The sequence below is a fragment of the Strongylocentrotus purpuratus genome, unplaced genomic scaffold (genome assembly GCF_000002235.5).
Source record: "Strongylocentrotus purpuratus isolate Spur 01 unplaced genomic scaffold, Spur_5.0 spur5_scaffold_21, whole genome shotgun sequence".
NCBI classification, from domain to species: Eukaryota; Metazoa; Echinodermata; class Echinoidea; order Camarodonta; family Strongylocentrotidae; genus Strongylocentrotus; species Strongylocentrotus purpuratus.
Genome location: NW_022145607.1, coordinates 38022308 through 38046751, shown reverse-complemented (window position 1 = coordinate 38046751; position 24444 = coordinate 38022308). Strand labels below are relative to the sequence as shown.

The 24444-nt window shown below is 36.5% G+C and overlaps 1 protein-coding gene across 4 annotated transcripts in view; it reads left to right on the top strand.

Moving 5' to 3' along the window:
* The window catches only part of LOC581568 (protein quaking-A), a 100808-nt gene extending 77757 nt beyond the window's left edge, over nucleotides 1-23051 (top strand). The window contains exons 5-8 of one of the 4 annotated variants that reach the window (XM_011682934.2): nucleotides 7660-7780; nucleotides 8591-8869; nucleotides 10852-10920; nucleotides 16172-23051. In XM_011682934.2, the coding sequence (XP_011681236.1) occupies nucleotides 7660-7780; nucleotides 8591-8869; nucleotides 10852-10920; nucleotides 16172-16188 (486 nt within the window). In that variant the 3' untranslated portion in view covers nucleotides 16189-23051. Of the gene's footprint in view, nucleotides 1-7659; nucleotides 7781-8590; nucleotides 8870-10848; nucleotides 10921-16171 lie in introns of all 4 variants that reach the window. The other 3 variants (XM_011682933.2, XM_011682932.2, XM_781557.5) reach the window with 3 other exon arrangements.
* Nucleotides 23052-24444: the final 1393 nt, after the last annotated feature.

The window sequence follows — 24444 nt, the reverse complement described above, 5'->3', positions numbered from 1 at the left end:
TTACATATATCCCCATTCCAGTTTAGGAGTAACAGTATTATGTTGACTTTTGTCTATTGGTGCCAGTAAAGCGACATTCAGAATTCAGACAGAATTCATGGAATCACAAGTAAATGATTTGTACTTAGTAGCAAACAAAACACTATTAAGTTGGAAGAAAGAAAAGTGTTCAGCTTTAAACATGTAGGCCTATTTGTATTTCACAGAGGATTTGTTTGGGAGTCGTCATTTGTTTTTGCTGATGTCGATTGTTTTTTTGCCAACTAGTTTCTGCTGGAGTCATGTCTCAATGTTGGCCTTGTAATAATGTTCAGTCATATCATCAGGCAGAAATGACCATTACACAGCTTTGGATGTTCATTATCTTTTTTTGGGGCAATTTTTATTCATAGAGATATTCATTAGCCTAAATACACGTAGACATTACATGTTAGAACTATCAAATATGGGTAAGAGCACAGAGAGGAAGAAACAGAATTAATACCCATCTCCATTTCCTATCATAGTAGCTGAGAATTGTTTCTAACCCCTACATGAGATTTAGAGATCTGTAATAAAGATTGCTAGTATCCCTCCCCTAAGAAAGCTAACTCAATCCTATTGCATGAACAGGCTAACTGTAAACCTGCAATACCGTAATTCATCCTCGTTTGAATACTGCTTGATATATTCACCAACGCCATGACAAATACAATAATAAACCTGACCTTATGCAAGTGCCCGAGTAAAAACACACTTCTCTGCTTGCTCCTACATTTTATCCCCATTCTGACCCTGCCTCGACACCTCGAACATAAACCGTCTTTGAAGCTGCAGTTGACAGTATACACAAACACCCGTGGTATCGGGTAATGTAAACTGGCGCTTAGATTTCGGCAATTACCCCCTAAATCGGCAGCCTTCTTTCCAAGTCCCCATTGGCTAGGATGATTTGAAGGCAATTATTTTTTGATGTTGTCTCGTGGGGTTTAGTGGAGAATCCTAGGTATGGTTTAATTACTCCACCAGTTTGTATTGACTGGGCTGAAATCTGCCATGATGATGCTCAACCGTTTTGATTTACCTTGGGTCCGTCTATAGCTATGGTTTGATATCAATGAATGAATTATGGCTTACGTACACAAGTCAGGAGCATCCCAAAGGTTATTTTTGACAGTTGTTGCAATGATACAAGGCGAGGTGTGTGATGCAGGTCTTTGAGATGCCTGCATGTGCATGACACTTTATATTGCTTGACTAACAATCGTCTCTTCAGTGGCCTAGGCACACACTAACAATGTCCCCCTAACCTGTGAGAAGAAAACCTAGTACCGAATCAATTGCATAAAGCATTTGAAAATTTTGCTTTTGAAAGCCAAAAGCGTGAATAGTGTTCTGCATGAAGTAATTACACTCTCCATATGATTTTTTGGTGATAGACAGAGTACCGTATTGTCTTTGTAGAGGCATACAAGGGTTAGCTTTACATCTTCTTTACATGATGCTAGTACTTTATGGTTTTCACCAAATAATGTAGTCCAGGGGATGTTTCACAAAACTTGTCATCAGTGACAAATGACAGTTTTTGTCATAAGCTATTGAAATCCTTCCTTCTGATTGGTTATCAGCAGATTTGTCACTGATTTTTTCATTTGTCAATGGAAAAAGGCCTTGTGAAATGCCCCCCCCCCCTGTTTCCTTTTGAATCACACCAGACCACCAGTGGATAACACCCTGTAATAAGTTTACACAGCCTTTCCACAAACATATCATCCTTAGGAGCTTGCAGTAGGTTTACCAAGAAACCAAAGAGGTTGAAAGAATTCTAGAAGACCCAGTACCCATCTTAAAATAATTTCTGACTTGTTATCTTTGCCTTTTTAAATGTATATTCCCTTGGTGCACTATCAGCAACTTCTATCAGTCTGTCTAATTGCACTTGCGCTATTCTCAAAGATATATAGTTTGCTTTTTATAAAGATAAGCATGTTAACTGGTGGAAAGGAGTTCCTGATCCGAAAATTGTTTGCTTGGCTTTCTAATACTCTTTTCACACTGGTTTTGCTTAACCCCGTACTTTGCTTAGCCCCGTACTTTGCTTAACCCCGAACTATTTTTTTGGCTTTTCACACTCGCTGTTTTTAGTCCCGTACTACCGCCTATTCCGGAATAAGAAAATTCCCGCTGTTCTCACTGCATTTCGTTAACCCCGGATATCGTGTATGTTATGATAGGACATACTTCGCATCTGGCCAGCTGCGATACGCTCCATTGCGTAGTACCGGACTATTTTTCGTTTCTGTTCTCATTCGTTTGCTTAGCACCGCAATTGCGGGGTTAGCAGGAGTTAGCACCACAATTGCGGAGTTAGCCCTGCTATTTTGCAGGGTTAGTTAACCCCGTACTATAGGTGGGGTTAGCCAACTTTAGCCCACTTTGGTAAAAGCCAGTGTGAACAGAAAGTGGAATAGGCTTAATCCCGTACTATAGGTGGGGTTAAGACCCCCCCTTAACCCCACCTATAGTACGGGGTTAAGGAAAATATTGCCAGTGTGAAAAGCATATAAAAGCAATTTAGTTCTCTCTCCTTCTTTGGTGATTTCTTGACTATTAAAGATGTGTGAAAGTATTATAAGAAGCAGCCCAGACCCATAAATCTCAAATCTTCTTTGGTTTAATGAAGAACTGAAACTTTCTACCTATTGTTAATCTTTCTATACCATGACGATTACGAGGGGTTTACAGTTTTAGCAGATACCCGCTAGATTGACCAATTGTGGGAGCCACAATGCTTGGTCTGAGAAGATAATCTTTATGATTCTTGATAGTACAATAAAAGCTGAGATTTAGGAGGTGCTTAGATTGGGGGTGAGGTAGGACGGGGTAGGATGGGGCTAGAGGGGAGGGTCATGATTAGGATGGGGGTAGAGAGAGGGTCATAATGACATGAACAATACTTTAATGCCAAGTAAGGTTGAGTGATTATTACAGCATTTGATAATGGATTCATCCTTTACCTTTGATTGAGTCTTTGGCAAGTCAAGTTTGCCAGCGATTAAAATAGACTTGGCAATCAGAACATTACAAATCTATAGATGAATGTTTGAGTGATCTCCAGGCCTGGCAAGAGACCTAAACAGGTACCTGCTTCTTTTTGTAAATGTGATGAAAGTATTGAGCTCTGTATTGTTTCCTGCTTTTGTTTGAGGGGGGGGGGGGGATTTTTTAAAAGTTTTTAGTGAGTGTGGCATTTTTCCTACAATGCATTGAGAAAGCAACAAGGGGTCAGGTTCTTGAAACCGTCAGAAGTCTAAGTTCATGGACATCCCTTAGAAACGTGTGCTAATTCTATAACTTGTTTATCTATGGAATGTCCCAAGAACTCGACAATATACACCGGTAGACAGTTTTGAGAAAGTGGCCCCTGCTTATACGTCCAGAAGTCAACTTGTTCTTAATTCACCTGATAGCATTTACCCTTTTTACCCTTCTTGCAAACAGCTTCACTTTCTGGCTCTCTTGCTTTTTGTGATATTTTTCATTAAAGATAAACATTATTGCTTTCTTTCTTGTTTTCTTATTCTACCCCATGCCATGACTATACTCTTGTTTCAGGCCTACATGAGCTCTTATTTGTCCATCTTCTTCCTCTGTGTTTCTCCTTTTCTCTCCCTTTTACTGCTTGCTTCTCGCATCCTTAAAGCTGTAAAGACAGAAACTTGCATGAATTGGACAGTCATTTTCACATAAAATTCCCAGATTAAAACTATGTATGAATGATGTAGCTTCAAAAAACTATCCTGCATGCAGGTCATTGACTCACTGTCTTTTCCCCCCTCAGTATAAAGCGAATTGTAAGCAAATACTTTGAAATTCATGAGGACATCTTTCCAAAACGCCAGGTTCCAATTTCCCAGTTTTTTTTCTCTTCTTCTTTTCATTAGGGAACCCCACAGCACAGGGAAGATGACAAAAGCCCTCTCTATTATTCCTCAAATCCCTCAATTTACAGGCTCTGCATTTTTATAAGCTGTTGCAGTTATTAACGTTGTGCCTTTGATGGGGGCTAAGGAACTGATGAATTCTAGAAATAGATGGGGAGATTAAGCTCGGCTTTCTTGAGTAATGTACAATACAAGGAATGATCAGTAGGCGCATTTATACTGTCAAATACCTCATTTTGAAAAGTCGCGATGTTTCGTGCACCCGGTTACACTTGTGCTGAAACATCACCGACGGAGCTGTTCAGCGATGTTTTGGCGTGTTTCGGTTGGTAATGCGCATGTGCAGTCTTCCCGACCTTTGACCCCGGCCTGCTATAAGATTTTTAGCGCGCGCAATTTCCAGCTAGCGCTATAGCTAGCTAAATAGCGATTCATCCCATGCGCATGCATGCGATATGTTTTGTTTATCTCGCGTGTAGTATTTGAGGCAAGAGTGGATAAGTTACGAAGTACGGACTACGGCTGCTGATTCAGTTTTCCCAAATTCAATCGAAATCTAGTAGTAAAAACGATATGGGAAGGTTAAGAAAATCATCGTTGTTAATTGGAATTAGGAGAATTCGCCGACGTCGATTAATTAATTAATCTAACAAAACACTCAAATACTACTACTAGACAGATATGGCCAGACGGGAATAACGAAGATTGAATAAAGGATGAGTTAACGGAATTGGAACAAACGGAGCTGAATGAACGGATAACACGCGCGACGATGGAAATGCTATAAATATCACACGGGAAGAACGTGGTTTAAAAGAGCGCGGGTAACAATCCGGAAGTGCCGGAAGACACGTGCCTAACATCGCGATGTTACAACTGCGAGCGGTTATACTTGCCAAACACGCCAAAACACGCCAAAACACGCCAAAAGATCACACTTCGTTTTGGAATGTTTGGGGCTTGGCATGTCTGCCGGTAAAGCGTAGTTGCCCTTGGTAACATCGCGGCCAGGCTCCGGTTTGGCATTTTTTGGCGTGTTTGGATGACAGTGTAACTGCCCCTACTGAAGGTGGTTAAAATGAAAGCAGGATGGTGGAATAAAATGTAGTAAAGCCGGGTGGATGATTGGAGTATCTGGTATATTTTAATGATGAGACAGAAAAGTAATTTTGTGGTATTGCAAGAGGTTTGTACTGATAATAAAAAATGGTGAACTGCAAGCTGCTCATAATAGGTTGGGCTTTTTCAAATCATTCTTGTAATGGAAGCTGAATGCTCTCTTCTTCTCTTTCCCACTCTCATTTAATCCCGTTCTGCTCTCCTTCTCTCCTTCTCTCCTATGACAGTCTCTCTCTCTCTCCCCCTCTCTCTCTCTCTCTCTCTCTCTCCCCTGTCTCTCTTTCTTTCCCTTTTCCTTTTTCTTGTTTATCTCCCCTCTGTCTCCAAAGTTGTTTTCTCGTACAACTCCTAATCCTGTCCCTTAATTTCTTTTTTTCCCCCTCAATTTTCCCCTCTTACTCTCTCCACTCTCTCTTATAGTCTTTCCTTTTATCATCCCTTGTATCAGTATATTGATTTCTCTCTCTCTCTCTTCTCATTGGCTAGTTAATATAGATGTGAATAGATGAGTGGGAGGGGGATAATCCTGCCCAGGTCTTATTCACAAGTAGGTCTGAAGAGCTAGAATCGGGATCCATTTATCAGGCCTAAAAGGAGGCCTTAGTCCTTGCCTTTTCTTTAATAACAGCAGAACAATTGTGGTTACTTTTTGAAGGAGGGATAGCTCAATGTGATCTGTAACCCTGAGAGTATGGATATTTGTTTAGAATGGAATTCAATTCAATAAGTCTTCTTTTTCTTGATGGTTATTGTCCCCTCCTCTCTCTCTCTCTCTCTCTCTCTCTCTCTTTCTCTCTCTCTCTCTCTCTTTCTCTCTCTCTCTCTCTCTTATTTTTTAATTATGCACTGTCAGTGTATTGTGGGTGCTTATAAACAGATGACAGAGGGAGAGTGTTGTTTTGTACGAGACTCGATGCAATGCTCTGGGCTTAGCATTTCAGGGCTTCATGGCTCTTCTCTCTACATTTATGTTGTTGTTGTTTTTCCCACTATCTTTATTGATTCTTCATTTTTATCCTTGATTTCTATTTTTTATCTCTACTATGTCACTGTTACCTTGGAATTTAAACAAAAAAGATAATCTATCGTTCTCTCTTCCTTCCTTCCCTCCCTCTTCTGCTCCGCCCCTCTCTCTCTCTCTCTCTCTCTCTCTCTGTTTCTGTTTTTCCTCATTCTCTCTCCTCTCCCCCCTCTCCTCTCCCCCCTCTCTCTCTCTCTCTCTCTCTCTCTCTCTCTCTCTCTCTCATTTTTAACACTCCCTTTTCTGTCAATTTTAAACATTTTGTCCTTCATCATTCCATCTTACAATTCTTCCCTTGCTCATTAGTTCTATACATAGCTGTTTACTCCCTGGCCTTACAAATCTCATTATTGTTCCCTGCAAGAAAGTGAGCACTTCTAAGAATTCTTTCTTTAAACTTTGTCAGAATAAAAGAAGTTACGCAAGCATCCAAAATCAGTTTCTTTACAATAACCATATCCAGGGTACCCAAAAAACAATCGTACAACTGTAGATCCCAACTTGTTGTGACAGTGTTCTTGAGATGGATTTTTCATCAACTGTACTGGCTTTTATAATGATAGGTTGGCTGTTTGTGAAAGTCCAGGGATTTTGGCATGTATGCGACATAAGTCTGAATAACAAAATATACTATTAAAGAAAAGATGCACACTGTCGTTGGTTTGGCTTGCAGTCTTATCTGTAGATCAGCCACGTAATGATACAAATGAATTCAGTCCAGAAATGTCATTGCCCATTTCCTACCAGCAATTCTTCAATGTGCAGTTGTGAATAAAAGAAGATGCACTCTCATAAAGTTGTCAAACTTTGACAGCCTTCATGAAATAAGACAATAAATGACAGTAAAATCTACCATAGTTAAATGAAAGCCTGTCATGTATGCTACATACAGTTACATGCATACCAGTTCATGTTAATCAATGGTTGAAGTAGAAGGAATGGCAGTTTACATTAGGGCAGGAAGTTAAGAGTGGATATTTGGATAAACAAATTATGCTTTTAGTTTGCGTAGAAGTTTGATGCAACTAGCCTCTCAACTTCCATATGCTTGGATATTTCCAACTTGATCTACCTTAATTGTGGGCCATTGTGAAGCACAGCATGCTAATAATAATGAACAAGCCACACCCTTTTGTATGTGGTCTATGATGGAGCCAAGTATTCAGCTTTCTTGCAAGAATCCCTGTATTGAAACACAAGAGGGCAGCATTGTATTTATTTTGATATGGCTATGTCTCCTTCCCTACTCTCTCACATCAATCTCATTTCAATGTTTGCAGACAATGCCTATATGTACCCCTGGCACTGTCCAGTTAGTGTTATCATGAGCTAGCACGACAACGTCTCCCAGGCGGTGTATAAAACCTGTATAAACTATGAGTTTCCATTTTCCAAGACACATTCCTCTTGAACTGAAGTGCAGGAGTAGCAGGACATCGCATTTTCTCATTTTGATAATTAGCTGTCATATGAGAAATACCCACCTGCGTATCATTGTAATGAACAAACAAACTAGCATTTAATCACCAGTCTTTCAAATTAGCCATGATCACGATTTTATTTCCTTTCTTGATTTTTCTTTTCTGTGCACTACAGGCTGAAGGAGAGGACGACCTGAAAAAGAGACAATTAATAGAATTAGCACTGATGAAGGGAACATACAGAGATAACACGAATAAGCTACAAACGAGTACCGGTATTGCTGCCACGCCACTTAGTGAGTATTGTACCAGTTGGCAGAGGTCTAATCTACACCACAAGGCATTGTCATGAGGTTTTTACTATATACCTTCTTGCTGTGCTAGTTAGCAACAAAATTGATTGAGGCTGCAATAATTGTAGTAGTTGTTACAATTCAAATTATATTTTCACACATTGAAGGCTTTGGGTATTTCTGTTTTATATTTTTTGTTACCATGATGAAAAGGTATTGTGGCTGATTACCGGTAGCCCAAGTGATGTAATATTACACATATTTACTAAATATATGCATTTGGATGCATGACATATTAAAGGGAGACATTCCAAAGTTTGTCGGAAAACACTTGCTGGTGTAAATGCTTGTAAATTCTTGCTTCACATAGTCCTATGAATAAAGATAATGATAAGGTTAGAAGACCAATTTAGCACAACCTTCTACCGTTTCTTAACTCGTAAATCGTGGAACAGTAGTTTGCATATTGGTACTTGTATAAGTATGTACATTTTGTAAAATACCATTGTGTATGTCAAGAACTCGTTAGGAGATATTCACTCTTGTCTCTGTTCTCCGATATTAAAGTGACTCAGTAACATTGTTGTAAGGTTGATGAAAAAAATGAGTAATATTTGTATGAAATGTTACTTTTTATATTCCTTCTACTGTACTAAGTAAAAGGCAAAAAATTCTGAAAAATTCTCAAACCAAAAAGATATTTATGGTTTTCTTTGAAGATGTCACTGTGCGACACCCTCTAAAAGTAAATTCTCTTGACCATTATTGAATTTTCTCTTATACACCTATCCTCCTCTTCCATTCCTCTCCCAGCCTCACCCCGAACGATGCAATCACCTGCCGGTGCCTTAATACCCCAGCCAATGAGATCGCCCACCCCCGCCGCCCAGGCGCACATGCTGGCACCGCAGCTCCTTCCCCGCATGGCCGCCACCACGATGGTCAACGGACTGGGCGGTATCCAGGCGTCGCCCACCATGATGCACTCCCATGACGGTTCCAACATTCTCATGCCCCTGGACCCCTACCAGCAGTACGCCTTTACACCAGCCATGCTGGAGTACCCTCCTTCAATGTCTGACGGTACACTCGGTATGTTCATGGCGGCTGCTGTACACTAGGTGGACACCACCACCAAGTAGTTCAAGGGGTGCCTCGGTATTACCCCTTGCACCCATGGTACATCCCATGGCGCCTATCAATACCTTAACCTGGTGAAGACTATCAAAGCCCATGATATCTCATCAGAAATGACCTGTCTCTAGAGGGTTAGTTAAATGAAAGACGGTGACATCGATATGTTCAGAGTGGGCCCTGAAATCATGCAGGGGATAATATTGTCAGGCAGAGGCCAGTTAAACCATTTTCAAACACATCATTACTTCATTTTGGCAATATCTTTATCTGTCAATCAATCAAGAGGATACATATTGAGGCTATTGTTTATAGAACCGGGCATTCCCCACGAATTGTCTTTCAGTACTTGCCCAAAAAGGACTTGAAATTAACAAACATCACTCTAACCTTCGCTGAAAAAAATTATATGCAGAAGTGTGATGTTCATCCTGCTATAGGCATATCTTCTGAGAAATGGGTCAAGAAATAAATCTGTAAGAGAAAATAATTACAGAATTTTGGGCATGTTCATATGCGCCTTTTGTTTGAAATATGGATGACACTCTCCATACTTTTAAAGAAAGAGGGGAGATAAATAGAGGAAAAGAGTGAGAGAGAGACAGAGAGAAAAGAGAGACATAGAGAGAGAGAGAGAGAGAGAGAGAGAAGTAATGAGGGAGAGGGGGAAACAAGGGAGAGGGAGAGAGTGGTTCGATATATATAATAATTCTGAAAATCATTAAGATGGGAATATCCTTGCAGAACTAAGATAAGAAAATATAAAAGTGAATTTCTGGATTTTATTCTGTAATGACTGGATTCCCGGTCGCAGTTAAACAAAGTGTGTGAGCTACAAATAATATAACAGTGTGTGATATCTATATTTTTGTCATTGTTTACCTTTTTTAAAAATACAAAATCATAGAAAGGAAATTGTCACAACTTGATCATGTACAAATATATCACAGTATATATTTTCCTTGAGGTAAAGATACGGTTAGATATGGTATCAACTCAACAAAAAATTCAAATTTTAACAAGTATTTTTGTAATATATTGATATTGTGAATGTGTTGTTATCTCAAGTTTATATGATTAACCCTACTTTTAGTGATGTAGTGGTAATTTATATGCCATGGAAATGGCAACTTGAAGTAGCAAATAATATATTGAGCTAAGTCTTTCAACAAATAGAATTTTTTAAAGTAAGAAATATATAACTTATTATTTGTTCAATTGCATTTTCCAAGATACTGTAGATGCATGCTTTAAACCTTGCAAAGATTTATTTTCTTTTTACTCACGACTTTTAAAACAACTCTATTTTCAGTATGTCCAAACAGATTAGCATAGTTTTATGGACTGTGATTTTTTTTTTAAAGCAACTCACATGCTTGCAAAGAATGTATTATTAAATAGTCAAGTATTCACTTTAAAGATATGCCAGAAAAAGATCACTTTTGTATAAAAATATATTTGTCAATGTGTTTTTTGATAGAACAATCATTTGTGTTTATCTACTTACAAGTTGTAAAAAACTTAAAATAAAGAAACAAAATTAATGACTAATTCCTAATAACTAGAGTTTTGATTCACATTAACGCCAAGCAATAAAAGAAGATGCAATAAAAAGATTTAATACCACCTCACTCACATTGTCCATTATAACTAGATAACAAGTACTTTAATTATGTTTTAATACATCAAATGTCATACCAGTTGTCTAACCAATTTATTTTATTTCCTTTTTAATCCTACTTAAAAAAAAAAACTTTACTTCATCCCAACTTGCCCTGTCTGTTTTGGAATACTACGGATTTTAAACAAAATTACCTAACTCTTTATAAATAAATAAAAAAAATGAACAAATGGACTAACATTGGTGCCCCGCCCCCCTTGGTTGGTGAATGCCCCTTGTGCATGATGACCTTCGACCCCTATGCCCCACCCAACAGCAGGTATGGCACCCAAGCTACGGAGGACAATCCGAGATCATCCCTACCAGAGGGCAATGCTTGATCCAAGAGGTTAGTCTCTTATCCATCTTTGCTTTGACTTTTCTTTAAATTGTCATTAATCCAATTTGAGTGGATTTGATGATTCAATTGTGATTTTTTTTTTTTTTTTGAGCCCCTAGTGTTTGAAAAAGATGGTCATGGACCCTTTGTACCATTGACTCTGAAATTTGCAGATCAAACTTGAAAGCCTTCAGTATCGTTTGTTGACAACCAGAAGGGTGTTACTAATAAACTCTTAAACAGAGTTAGCGCCCTCCTGGCTTTCAACAGATGATCTTTGGATTACAATTTTGATTCCATTCTTATAGATATTTCATTTACCTAAATCATGAAGCACTCTCTGCGTGCTTCGTATATTCCAAAGCGTAAGCATCAAAATGGCTTTATCACTGTACGACGTTTTGATTCCTCTTAAGAGAGCAATTGCAAATCTACAGTATATGATGGCACTCGCAGTTTGGTTTAAAGTGAACAGTAATAACATATACCATAGATATGAGCATTCATCATCAGAAAGTTTGATTTAGATTTCTTAGGAAAATGTTCAAAGGGTCTTTGATTCTACACGTTAATTACTTTGTAGATGATGCAGGTATGGTCACATAGAAGTACGAAAAGGGAACATTTTTCTTTTCTACTCCTACTTCTAAAGGGCCAGAAGTACATTAACTTATTTTTTTTTTTTATAGCTGTAACAGTGGCCTCTCCAAATTGACATCCTTGCCTTGTGCAGCGCGGGAAGTTTTACTTTGAATTTTGAAAGGGGGCTCCATTTTCTAAAATGAAATCTGATTGTCATCTTTACAAAAATAAAATACAATAACATCAGCGAATCGAAAAATGAAGAACTTTTGTATGAAACTTCCTGTATTGTGAGAAGGAAAAAGGAATATTCCTTCTTTGTACTTCTGTGACTGTATCTTTTGCTTCATTTCAACAAGATGTGAATATCCTTCTTGTCTTTAAATGTTTTTTTAACTACAAATTTTTCTTCCATGTCAACAGGTGCGCAGATGTAGGGGAGCATCATTTTAATCATTCCATTTTTCTCCTCTTAATACTAACACTTTTCCATTGCAGGCCACCAAGATTAACACATTTCTAAAACTCATTTAATTTCTTCCATCATTTTTATCTTGCAATGTTGTTGATGCATGTTGTTTCATATGGTGCGATAGTAAAAAGGCAGGATTTCTCAAAATCCCACATGAATTGTTTGTAGAGTTAAGTAGATAAGGTATCATTATCATATTTATGAGAGAAGAGTTGGCATAAACTACCAAAGTAGTATTATCATTAGAATTAAAGTGTGCTAGAATCGTAGATTTATTATATTTACACCAAATGGACAAGGATTTCTTCTGTATTGTACATATTTATGATTGGAATTCAAATATTTTCATTTATGCCAAAAGTGTGCTAAACCTACATGTTTTATACATGTAGTTGCTATATTGTTAGAGTAAGACTACAAAGATTTACACCTGGAATGTGGACAAGCAGCATGTTTTAAAGCAATTAAGGTTCTAGTGACTTCAATATGAAATGATAAAATAAATATTTTTGTACTGTATATGGAATTTGAGAAAGTATATGTATATGTGGGACCAAATTTGTATTTCTTTTTCTACTGTTGTCTGCACAATATTTGTATATTTAAGCATGATATTATTTCGTTTATCCATTTCAATTATGTATGACCGTGAAGAGGAAACATATTTTATCTTCATGTGAGAAGTTAATAATGTATTTACTTTTTTAAAATGATGATTTGTCTATGGTACATGCATTCATATTCTATGTTCTGAAAATATATTTTTGTACATTTTATATTTACTTATTTGGAGGGAACAGAAAAAAGAAACTGTATGGGAATAGAGGGGTTTTTCAATTCTAGTGCTATTTTCAATGGTTGGAATTTTTTATCTTAGTTTCACTTTTCAAAGAACAAAATTGCAGGTATCTTAATGTCAAGTATTATTTTGTGCTAGTATGGATTCGGCAAGATATTGGACAGGGTTTTTATATGTATATATAGGAAAATATGACTTGGATATTGGGGAAGAAATTTAGATTATCACATGAATTCCATGGCAGCAGTCGGGAACCTGACGTTATCTTTGTAAAAGACTTTGTACTCCAGCTGAAGAAAAAGTTGAATAAATGAGAATGAATGATGATCAAGAAAATAAACCAACCGTTTATCCAGAGTTTGTGCCGCGTGAGTAACCTGAGTCTGTTTGAAATGAAGTTTGACTGAAGCAATGAACTGAAACTTTGTTGGATTATCATACAGGCACATATCAGAGAAGGCAAGCTTGATTCTTTTAGCCGACAGACATGTTTTTTCTGACCTTTTTATGTCAAAAGAAAATATCTCATTTGTCCGTCGCATTTATCTGTTTGGATTTTTGGGGTTAAATGTTCAAAGATTGAATTTTGGAATTGCTAAATATTGTTCCTTGTCTATCAAAGCTGCTAAACTATCTTGTCCTTCTCAATGATTTGCCAATTTGATGATCGTTTGCGTAGACGAAGCACAGACTGGTCAGGTATGATTAATCAACTGCTAATCACTTCATCTTTTTTGTTGACACTGTTTTTTTTTTTCTGCTTGATTTATCCCTCTAATTAATCCGTTCACTCTAGCACTGTCTTTGTTTCTTAGGCTCTGGCTGCATGTGAACAGGCCTGGTGGGGAATCATTCCTTCTCATCCATCTCCTCATCATTATCATCATAATCACACCTCAAACTGACATCTTCCTCGGGCACGTTCACATTTAACTTTATGCATTGATCTGTTCAGAGATTACGCTTTTATTAATCTGTGCTTCAAATGTCAATATTGATGTGCTACTCTGGATCTCTCTTTAGCCAGCCCTCTGCTTGGAGAGTGTGTACATAATTTTTCATGTTAACATTTGTTTGAACAAGCGGATATATAACAGACTTCTTGTAACCGGACAAAGCACAGCTTTTAAATGTAATATGATGTATCTCTAAATAGCAGGTTACTGCGAGGCGTATAACCTGTTCACAAATGCACAATAATTTGGGGATTTATGCGGGTATTCTCTATAACAGATCATAGTGTCAAGCTAAGTGTGTATGCACCCGGTAGTTTTGTGTTGGTACGATAATCTAACCCCCTTTTTTCACACAGGTGTCAATAACTGCTATGTTTGAATGAAAGAGAAAAAGAAAACAAGTCTATATATTTGGGTTGTGTTGTATACGCATAATAATTAACTGCCTTTTTAACCCATTATGCTGGATAATGGCTAGAAAAGGTTTTAGGCAGAATAACTTCACATTATTATCCATCCATATCTATTCTGCATAAGCTAGAACGTCAATATTTTTGGGGCTGATTACAACCTTTTTGTTATTTTTCGGGTGACATTCGCTTTTAAAATTCATAGTTGATGCAAGGTTGATCATTTTGATATTTGTCATTAGTTTAACTTAATATACACAAGCTTTTCACTGTTTACATAGTAGATTAATGCCCATTTTTAATTCTGCCTTTTCCCCAACATTTCGTCCTTATCACCTCCAACTTTTGAATTTTCGTTATTCCTGCTTTTTAATGCCAGTTAGCATGATTTTATCACACCCTTTCTCAATCTAGGAGTTTTATGAAGCTTCGTTTGTATCTCTCTACTCATAATGTAGGACTTTTCCTGCTTTATTCATTTTGCAATAATCTTGTCCATGTATATGGCCAGTCTGTAGTTTCCGATGTGTTTCTGTGAGTGTGTGTTTCTTCATCATCTGGTTTATATTGGATGAATTTAATACAGGTATCACGAATGGGAATGCATACACAACTTTACGTGTGTCTGCGTGTGTGTGTGTTCGTTTTTTCTCTAGGGAAGGACGTTTCTAAGCCACCATTTTCAAGTAGAAGAAACTAACTCAAATCATGAAAATTTGTTATTTATTCTTTTTTTTTTACTTACTAATTTATCATGGCAAGGAATTTGCACTCACAAAATACTGATTGACTTGAATCATATTCTAAACACATGCACCTGTATGAAAACAAAATGTTTGAAAGAAAAATGACTACCAAACCGGTTATCTTGATCTCTTTAATCATTTTAGTGCATAATTGCATATCATCATTTTCTATCTCTTTTTATATAATCCTATTCATACAAAATTGTCTCTTTCTCTCTTATCCAATAGCATTTTCTTGTGTTCTCTCTCACACAAAAAGTAGATTGTTCAAGCATGCGTACGCTTTTTGTCTCTTTTCATGCTGACTTAATTTTACCAACTTTTCTTGCAATTTCTATGATTTTAGCATTTGTACGAGACCACCCCGCAACTTGGTTTCTGTTCATAATTCTTCTCCATCAGAAAACCCCCCAAAATGACAATTACAGCATGAATTGGTCTGTTAGAACTTTTAACCCGTATAAGGAGCTTGTTCTAATCAGAAACTTGATATTAACATTTTTGTCCCTATATCAGTGGTGTCTTGTATATCATAATTTAGTTATTATTTTTGCTATGGTATTCATTGTTCAGCTCCATATATTAACATCAGCTGCTTCTTTTTATTCTTTTTGTCCCACTTTTCTCCCCTCATAAAAACCCCAAAATCAAAATCAAAAAATTATATCAAGATGATTTCAGATATTGAGTAGATTTCCAAAGTTAAATCACCAAATCTGTACAGTCAATTGGAAGAAAAAGAGTAACTAATTTTATCAAGAACCAAGACAAAAATGCTAGAAAAGAGACCACACACAAACTTTACTTTGACTATTCTCTAGTTTTTCCACATCCTTCGACAAATCAAAAAGGTGTTATTTTGTGAGTCACACTTCTTGCCATGATAAAGAAACAGGTCCGGAGGAAGATCACAATCAAGTTATTTCATTCACACATTATTTACTATATATTCTTCCATATTTGGAATATAAAACTGAAGTATTTTTTCTTTTTTTAAATGTTGAAATCCCAGGTCATTTGCTTTAATCACCTTTCATGCATGCATTGTTTTTTTATTCTCCAAACCAGAATATTATGTCCTTGTTTGTCAAGAAAAAATCAAAACAAAAAGTTAACAAAACAAAAATTTATGGAAACTATTAACATGTTTTTGTTGTTGTGATTATATGGTTTACTTATAGCCCCAGATGATAGTTACAATACTAAATTATTGGAAGAAAACAAACAAAATATGGGCTAATATCTGGTCGATACTAACAAGAGGTTCTTTTCTGTTTTTATCTTCCCAATTTTTGGTTTTTCATTAACTTGATCCTTCCCAGCCGCCGCGGGCAACTAGCGTAGCCTGAACTAACATGCATCCTACGCACTCCAAGTACTCTACTTCGTTTTATCTTCCCGTGCCATCAATGACCTTTGACCTCATCATCTGACCTGACCTTCATTGCGTTGTATCAGTTGCCTTCGTGCTCCTTTACAGTGTTGCAAGCTGCACACTCACACACACTCGCACAATGGTGATACTCTTCACGCTGAGTTTGAATTCATTAATTCTTCTTTGTTAAAAAGAAAAGAAAGAAATTAACAAGGATGGCAGTCCTACAGTCATGTGACCTTTAACCTTCTTGCTTTACATTTATTCATGTAGTTTTGAGGCTTGTTTTTATCGTGCCTGAAATAAAAGGAACAAACCGCTTCCATTTATCATCACTTCTTCTTAAAAGTCCAAGACAAATGGCAGAAAACAACCTTCTGTGATTTTGTTTTATTTTTATTTCCACTGTCAAAACATTCAAAATTCACTACTGAAAATATTTAGAAATACCCACTAATGAATGGTTTGTACTTTTTTACCATATATCCTTTGTTTTTTGTTGTTTTAGTTTCTAAATAACCCTCTTGAAAAATGTCATCCGTATGCGCCTAATTTCTATTGAGAATATTCTCTCCTTTACTCATGTACGTTTTAATTTCTAGTTATCTATCATTATAGCTTAACAGCTGTTTACTTGTTGAAACCACCATTGTTCCCTGTTTAATTCAGAATATTATTTGGTTGTGGAAAGGCATTAGTCTCCCACTCATGGCTGCTAACTTTGTTTGAAAAACAAAAAAAATGTTTATCATTTGCATATTGTAGATTCTTGTTATGATTTGTAGTTGATTAACGGTTGACGTCTTACTCTCGAGCTCGGTCAAACATGGCACCATCCCTCTCTCGTCATGATGGTTCCGTTGGTCCCTTTCAACTTGTCCATACACGGTTACGTCTGGAAGACTTTGACATCTATCAACCTTTGCTGTATTTAACCCATTGCGCGGATGACTCTTGTAGTTAGCCTATGTGAATGAAAGAATCCAGAAAAGTTTGGTAGTGGAGACACATTCTGCAACTCTTCTACGACCAAGTTTTATCTATTTTTATATGCAAGCTCTGATCTGGCAGGGTACTACAAAATCTCATGAAGGTTTTGTTCATTAATGCTGCAATCCATTATACTTCCCTCTGCAGATGTAGAATGAGTATGGTGTGGACATGTGACCTAACGACGATGAGTTATGCTGTTTGTTTGACCGAGCTTGTTAGATTGAAGTACCTTGTAGCTATACTAGAGTAACTTTCATTGCCATTTCATCATTTTCCCTGTATGCTTCCATTTTTAATTTCCATCTAATTTGTTTCTCAGACAAAGAACAAACCAATGATAAGAAATGTAATAACCATGCCAACCAAACTAGTGCTATGAATATCCACTTTTCACATTGTTGTACAAATTAATTTATTAGCTTTTATATCTTTCTTGATAACTTAGTGAGTAGAAAATTGTTTTCATTTTTTTCTCTCATCACTTCAATACTATTGTCATTGTTGATGTGATTGTCTTTTTAACAAGCAACAAAATGCTCTTTCACAAGCTCCTTTTATACATTTAACTCCTAAGCAGTAACCAGGGTGGATCGGTCAGTTATTCCTAATATTTTTGTTGTCTTAAAAATTGCACCGTGATATATACTTACCACAATTAATGTAGAGTATGGGTTGATGTTACCTGTATGTGTCAAGGCAAGCAGGCTATGATGCAACTTCAAAGAGCTGATCATGATTCATGTAATCCCCTGTCATTCTTGAGATTCCCCTTGACATTGAAAAGAAAACAACTCCAGAGAGAGAAACCTGTGCAGTGGGACTCTTCTCTCTTCCAAGAATACCTCAAACAGTCAAGCTCATCTGAACATTGGCAGGAATCCTAATGTGAGTTTGACATGATTAATCTATGTTTGTTTAGACAGCAGAGTGACAGTTCAAGGTGTTATGATCAGCCTCTCTTTGAAGTTGCATCAGGAACTCAACGGCATGACACACATTGGGATTAAATGTGTGATGACGATGACTGCTACAGGGTGTGTCAGAAAAGAAAAGGAAGAGAAGAGCAAAGTAATATTGAAACATTATTTCAAACTATGGCCATGTGATTGTGCATACCGGTACACATTTGTGCTTTGCATTTTTTCAAGAAGCACTGACGATGTTTTCTTCCTTTTTTTCCTGACATGCCTTGTAGTAGGAGAGAGGCAGTGCTACTTGATTGTGCTGACTACTTGCCTCAGCTCGGGCTGATGGATCCCACAGTGCCTACCCCTAAACCACTGTCCAAAGAACACCTCTGACCATTCTGCATGTACTAAATCATCAACCTGCATGTCAGAGTGGAAAGAAACAGACTCTGCATTCTAATACTCTCCTCCCTCTCCATTTTTCTAACCAGCAAAATTCAAAGATTGACTTTGTTCAATTCCATATTAATTGTAACGGCTTGGTTTTTTGAGACTAGGCACTTGTGGATCCAGTTTGTCGGTTAAGGCAACCACCCGTGAGCCAGGCAAGTAGTCACATCCAGCGCTGCATGGGAGTGTCTTGGATCGTGTGGGATGTGTAGACTTGATGCGTGTGTGTTATGATGTGGAGCCACATGGCAGCGATGTCGTGAAAGAGTTACCAAGTGCCAAATTTTAAAAAAAACGTATCCTGGAAAGACGACATCAAAAAAGCAACCCTGTTGTCTACATCCTACGCCCCTCCAGGAGATTCCTCCAAACACAAATACCCTTGGCTGCGACGTTCGGATACCACGACTGGCATAAATCTGTGAAACATAACCAACCAATCTTAGAATTATTGAGGTCGTTCTCGGATGATTTGGTCAATACTTTGTCCCATTCCTGGCAGATAATTCACAGCTGAAGAAGCTAAAAATGGGGAGAGACCCTATCCCCCTTGAAAACCATCAATCTAGTTTTTCCTGAAGCTTCTTTTGAAGTCTTCTTCATCAAAATCTGGAACCATTTCCAAAATTGTCCAGTCAGACATCCCCAAAGATGATGAACCTGAGGTGGCCTAGTCTTCCAGTGTCAAATAAAAACAAATATGCAGTCTTCCGCCAAACTCTAAATGTGTGTGAACTAGGACGGAAGAAATATGCATATCTATTGCTAATCTTGAGAGAAACTTCTTAAAAGAGATATAGAGACAATTGGGTCTCCTCTGGGACCCCTCCGTGTGGAACCAGAAGTGTTAGTATTGATTAAGCAGAGTAAATAGTAAGTAATTGCAAAGAAAAACGTTCAGAATATTTTAGTTTATTCTAAAGGCAATGCTGAAGTATACAAGTGAAGAATCAGCCGAGGCCTATTGGTTTGTTTAGAGAGGTCAACACACTGCTCTCAATGGTATTTTGAATGGTGGGAAGTGGTAAGAAAGGATTAACTGGTGGACGACAAGTTTATTTACACTGAAAGAGAGGAAGACTAATCTTGGATCACGAAATGATTTTGTTCATACCAAGTGTGCCTTGTAATACACTTATATATTTTTTACAACACAGCAGCCTATTTCATTTCATTTCTTGTCAGCGAGAAAGAAAAACTCAGGGAAACTGGCTAGAGAATAATGGCACCCTTAAGCAAGGCTCACGCTAGGTGTCATCATTCATTTATTTTATTTACTACTGAAGTGCTAAGAACTGTAGGAGGCTGCTAGATATGGATGCATAAATAGTGCGTTATTGGATGATTGACGCTAACAGACAACCGACACATAAGATCAAAGTTGTTTATGTATCCAAGTGTTGATTTTTTTTTGGTTTACCCTGTACAAAGTTGTTTTTATACAAAATATGTCAAAAAAAGATAATGCAGTACAAAGAGGCTGAATAAAAAAAAATGTAGATAGCTAAGAATGTTTTGTAGAATACACCATGTGAGAAATGACTTGTACTTATATTGTGTTTTTACCATTGTGTTGCATTTTGTACTTAAACGATAAGATGATATATTATGATATGTGTATGTAATTTCTGTACGATTTACATTGGTCAGGTTTGCAAGGTGATGTGAAGAGGGTACCTTTTCATAACGAGGTGCTCCAAATACGATTTTTATAACCATAAATTTGTGGATGTAGTTTGTGTAGTTTAAAAATAGAAAAAAATGAAGACATATACAAATTGCCTAAGGATTTGTTAAGTGTTTTGCCACACAAATATGACATTTTTTTGCAATTTTAGTTGCAGTCAATTCCCTTAATGATTTATCCACAAGTTTGTATGTGCATTTCAAAGTGTCACTTCCAGCTATGGCCTAAACTGAACTTTTTTAAATCAATTTTTATCATATAATTGGACAATAAGACAATGCAACAAAAATTTCCTTTCATATTTCTGTTATTTATATAATAGAATCGAGGCTGCTTTTGTAGTAAAACGAAATAAGAGGGTACTTGTTATGATATGAACTCATCTTGGCTCAAACACATTGTAGTATTTATGTAGACAGGGTTTATATGAGATGCTTAAACGTGTATAATATTAGCATTTCATTTCTTGGAAAACAGGGAGTTTGGCTATTTGGATATTTGAGAATAGCTGTATTATCACCATGCAAAGAGCATATTTGGAAAAGAATTTTATAAAATGAACTCAAAAGTTGGGAGCTTGATTGGGTTGTAATTAATTTTGGATCTTTATTTCATCAATTTAGCAAAGTTTATTTCAATTTAATTCTTTGAAAGTGAAAGAATTTGCCAATTTGAGTGCTGAGTGTCTCGCACACTGATGACACCCTGGTATGAGAGAGAGGGTTTCGATGAGGAAAGTCTGCTTTTTATATGGATTATTAATTTAGGATTGATTAATGAATATTTCTATTCCATAGACAGTTATTATTCAATCACAATGAAATTTCAGAGGAGAAGCCCCTTTATTGTCCAATATCCAATGATTTAATTTGGTATCTTTCATGTTTCAGAAAATTTATATAATGGACCTTTTGAAATCCAAATTTTTATTGTTATTTTCCTCAATAGTCGGACTTCCTTATATTCCCCCTTTTTTCTTCACCTTTTATTATTCAGAATGTGTGCTCAACATTAATAATTTTGGCATAAGACATTGTACATACATTCAACACAGTGTAAGAGAAGGGTGAATAAATATAAATGTGTAGTGAATAGTTATTTTGTGACATGTTATGCTTTAGTATTATGTTTAGTTATAAAGAAAGGCTGGAAGAATCTGTAGGAGAAAAGTCCTGGCCAGTTACTTTTTGTATGTTTTTTTTTTGTATTTTTAAATGTTTATATTTTCCAATGTCGACTTCCATTCTGTTCTTCCAGTGTTAAATAATTATGTAGACATTTTAGCACAGAAGTGCCTCAGCTTATATTCTTTCGATAATGAATGTTAAGCTTGTTTTTTTCTTGTTGCTTATAGTATATTTCAAAGCAATAAGAAAGATAGATATTTTAAATCCCTTGAGTTCACATTTTCATTTGCTGATTTCAAGTTCAGTTTTGCTCATATTCCGTATAGCCGGGTGAGCATGTAAGTTTATAAATGGCAAAGTTTATGCACTTAAATTTAGAAAGAAATGTTCAGGGTAAAATTATCACTTATTTTGAGTAAGAAAATGCATTTCTGATAAGTTAGTTATAAATTATATTTGGTTACTTTATGCAAATAAAAAGTATGCAAAATATTGTGTGAAAAAGAGTATATATGCAAAGTACTTAAATCATTTGCTGCTTTTTTGTGTTTTTTCCCTCTTATAATTTTGTTATTATTAGGTCATATTGATACTGCCCTATGAAAGTGTTTACTTTAAAATCACACCACTTATGCAAATTTTATAGTAGGATTATTATTTTTTTGTAATTACGAGGATAGTTGTAAAAGAGATATTACTTATTTGATAAGTTATGAATTCAGTTTCTAATAGGCAATCAGATGAAAGGCATGATACCAAATGAGATGCTTAGGATGGAATCACTCACACCATGTGCCTTTTTTGTATTTTTCTAAAGACACATATTGAACTCCAAAGGACAAGGACTTGATTCAAGACATATGAAATGATGAAATAATGATAGACCTGAATGAACTAAACAGGATATGACTATATACAGTACATATCACTCGCACAACCAATCGCTTTTAATCATTTAAGTTTGTATCTTAGCCATGAAAACTTCAATTGCAAGCGAGTCATGAAGCCAAACTCTTATCATTTTTAAAAAATTTATGTTTAATCGTTGTACGGCTAATTTTCAGTTACATGAAAGATCAGAAACAAAACGGGCAAAAATTGTCATCTCCGATGAATTCTGAACAAAAATGAACTTTAGGATTGAAGAATGCAGTCCTCAACATTCATAAATCTGGTGTTGTGTGTTGATAACATCAACATAATTATGTGCCTTACGCGACAATGAGTGCCTATATGAATTACACACATGACAGAACTTTGATATCGCAATGTACTGAGCATGATCCAATGCATATATTGCATGTATGTGAAGTGTAACAGAGTATTAAAGGTAAAGAGAATTTCTTTCAAAAATCTCTAGCAAACCAAAGCAGGCACCTTCAATAAATCGTATAAGATTCATTTGTAATAAGGTAGAATTTTATGCAGAGGTAAAGAGGGGGGGGGGGGGGGATGAATTGTAGATTGTTGATTAATGAGATATACGAATATGTATTTTTTTTTTTCTACTTAAAAAAAGCAAATGTAAAATGTATTTCTAAGCATTGACAAATTTTGTCTAATTTTCGTCAATTGTTTTTTTGATATTTGTGTGAGAGCTGATGTATCGTAAATAAACGATGGAAACAGCGTAAATTGTTTGTATTTGTGTATTTTTATCTCCTTTGCATATTTGATTTTCGAGATTTCTATTTCAAGAGAATTGCTTTATAGAAGAAGCCCATTTATTAATGTAACCAAATGTAATGCATATATCATTGTGAAGTGACTCAAATTATTACATCCAAGCATTTCGGAAAATCGCATTGCAATTGCAAATAGCATGCATTCCATGTTGTTAGGTATGGCAAGCCATAATGTTTGTCCCACCTAACAACAACCCATACACGCCATTTGAATTCCGACTGATGAATTACTTGTAATAGTGAATAAATAATTCATATTGAGGCACTTCACAAAGACCTTGTATGACCTTTGGTTTCATTATGAAAATGGCATATTGTGTCTGTGTTGTGATCCGATCGTTGAGAGCCAGAAGGACATAGGTAATACACTGTAATATAATTCAATTCTATTCAATTCATTTATTCACTCAATATATAAAAACATATGACACATATAAAAAGATGGACATAGTACAAATCAGTACCGGTAGTTAAAAGCACGAGTAACATAAATTTAATGGGGATCAGATTAAAGATCTTGCGATTTCTTGAATTGCATTGAATAGTGTTGCATGTACAACAACAAGAGGGAGAGAATACATAAACAGCTGTGTCATAGAGGAACGAGAGAGGGAGACAGAGAGGATGAGGAAGGAAAATGGATTAATTTACGAGTCATTCCAGTAAAGAAATGTATACCTTGCATGGACTTCATGCATCTTTTTATCCCCGAGTTCATGACGCTACCTCTGAAAGGCTTACTTCGAATCATCTGGTCATTGCGGCGGGTCGGGTGGTCGCGGTACCCGACATTTTGTGAAAAAACATGCCCTTAATTCACAAAATGTCGGGGATAATGTTTGTGAAATAAATTCCTCTCATCTACAATTGGTCTGGTCCAATTTACCCGACACCCGCCGCTTTCGTTTCACGGAAGGTCGTGTAACGCGACCACAGGACCGGACGCGATGACCCGATGGTTCGAAGTAAGCCCTCTGAAATGAGAGAGAGAGAGATGGGAAGGATGAAGGGAGAAAGAGAGAGAGATGAAAAACGAAACTTTGTGGAAATGCATTCTACTATTAGGCCATTTTGGTAATGTAACCAAATCTAACTCCTTTATCGAAGCCAATTTCTGACAATTATTGAAATCCAGCGTCGGATTTTAATTTTAGTAGAATACGAGTTGGTATAGAGTTTTGTAAAATAGATGGAATGGAGTTCAAATTACTATTAAGGAAAGAGCATCGTCGTATGACAAGTTTTGTTATAAATTAATTAATTAAGACATTCATTTTTAACAGGATGATGGATCTCGCAGACTTCCTAAATATCGACCTTAAGCCCATCGGTAGTCCAGATTC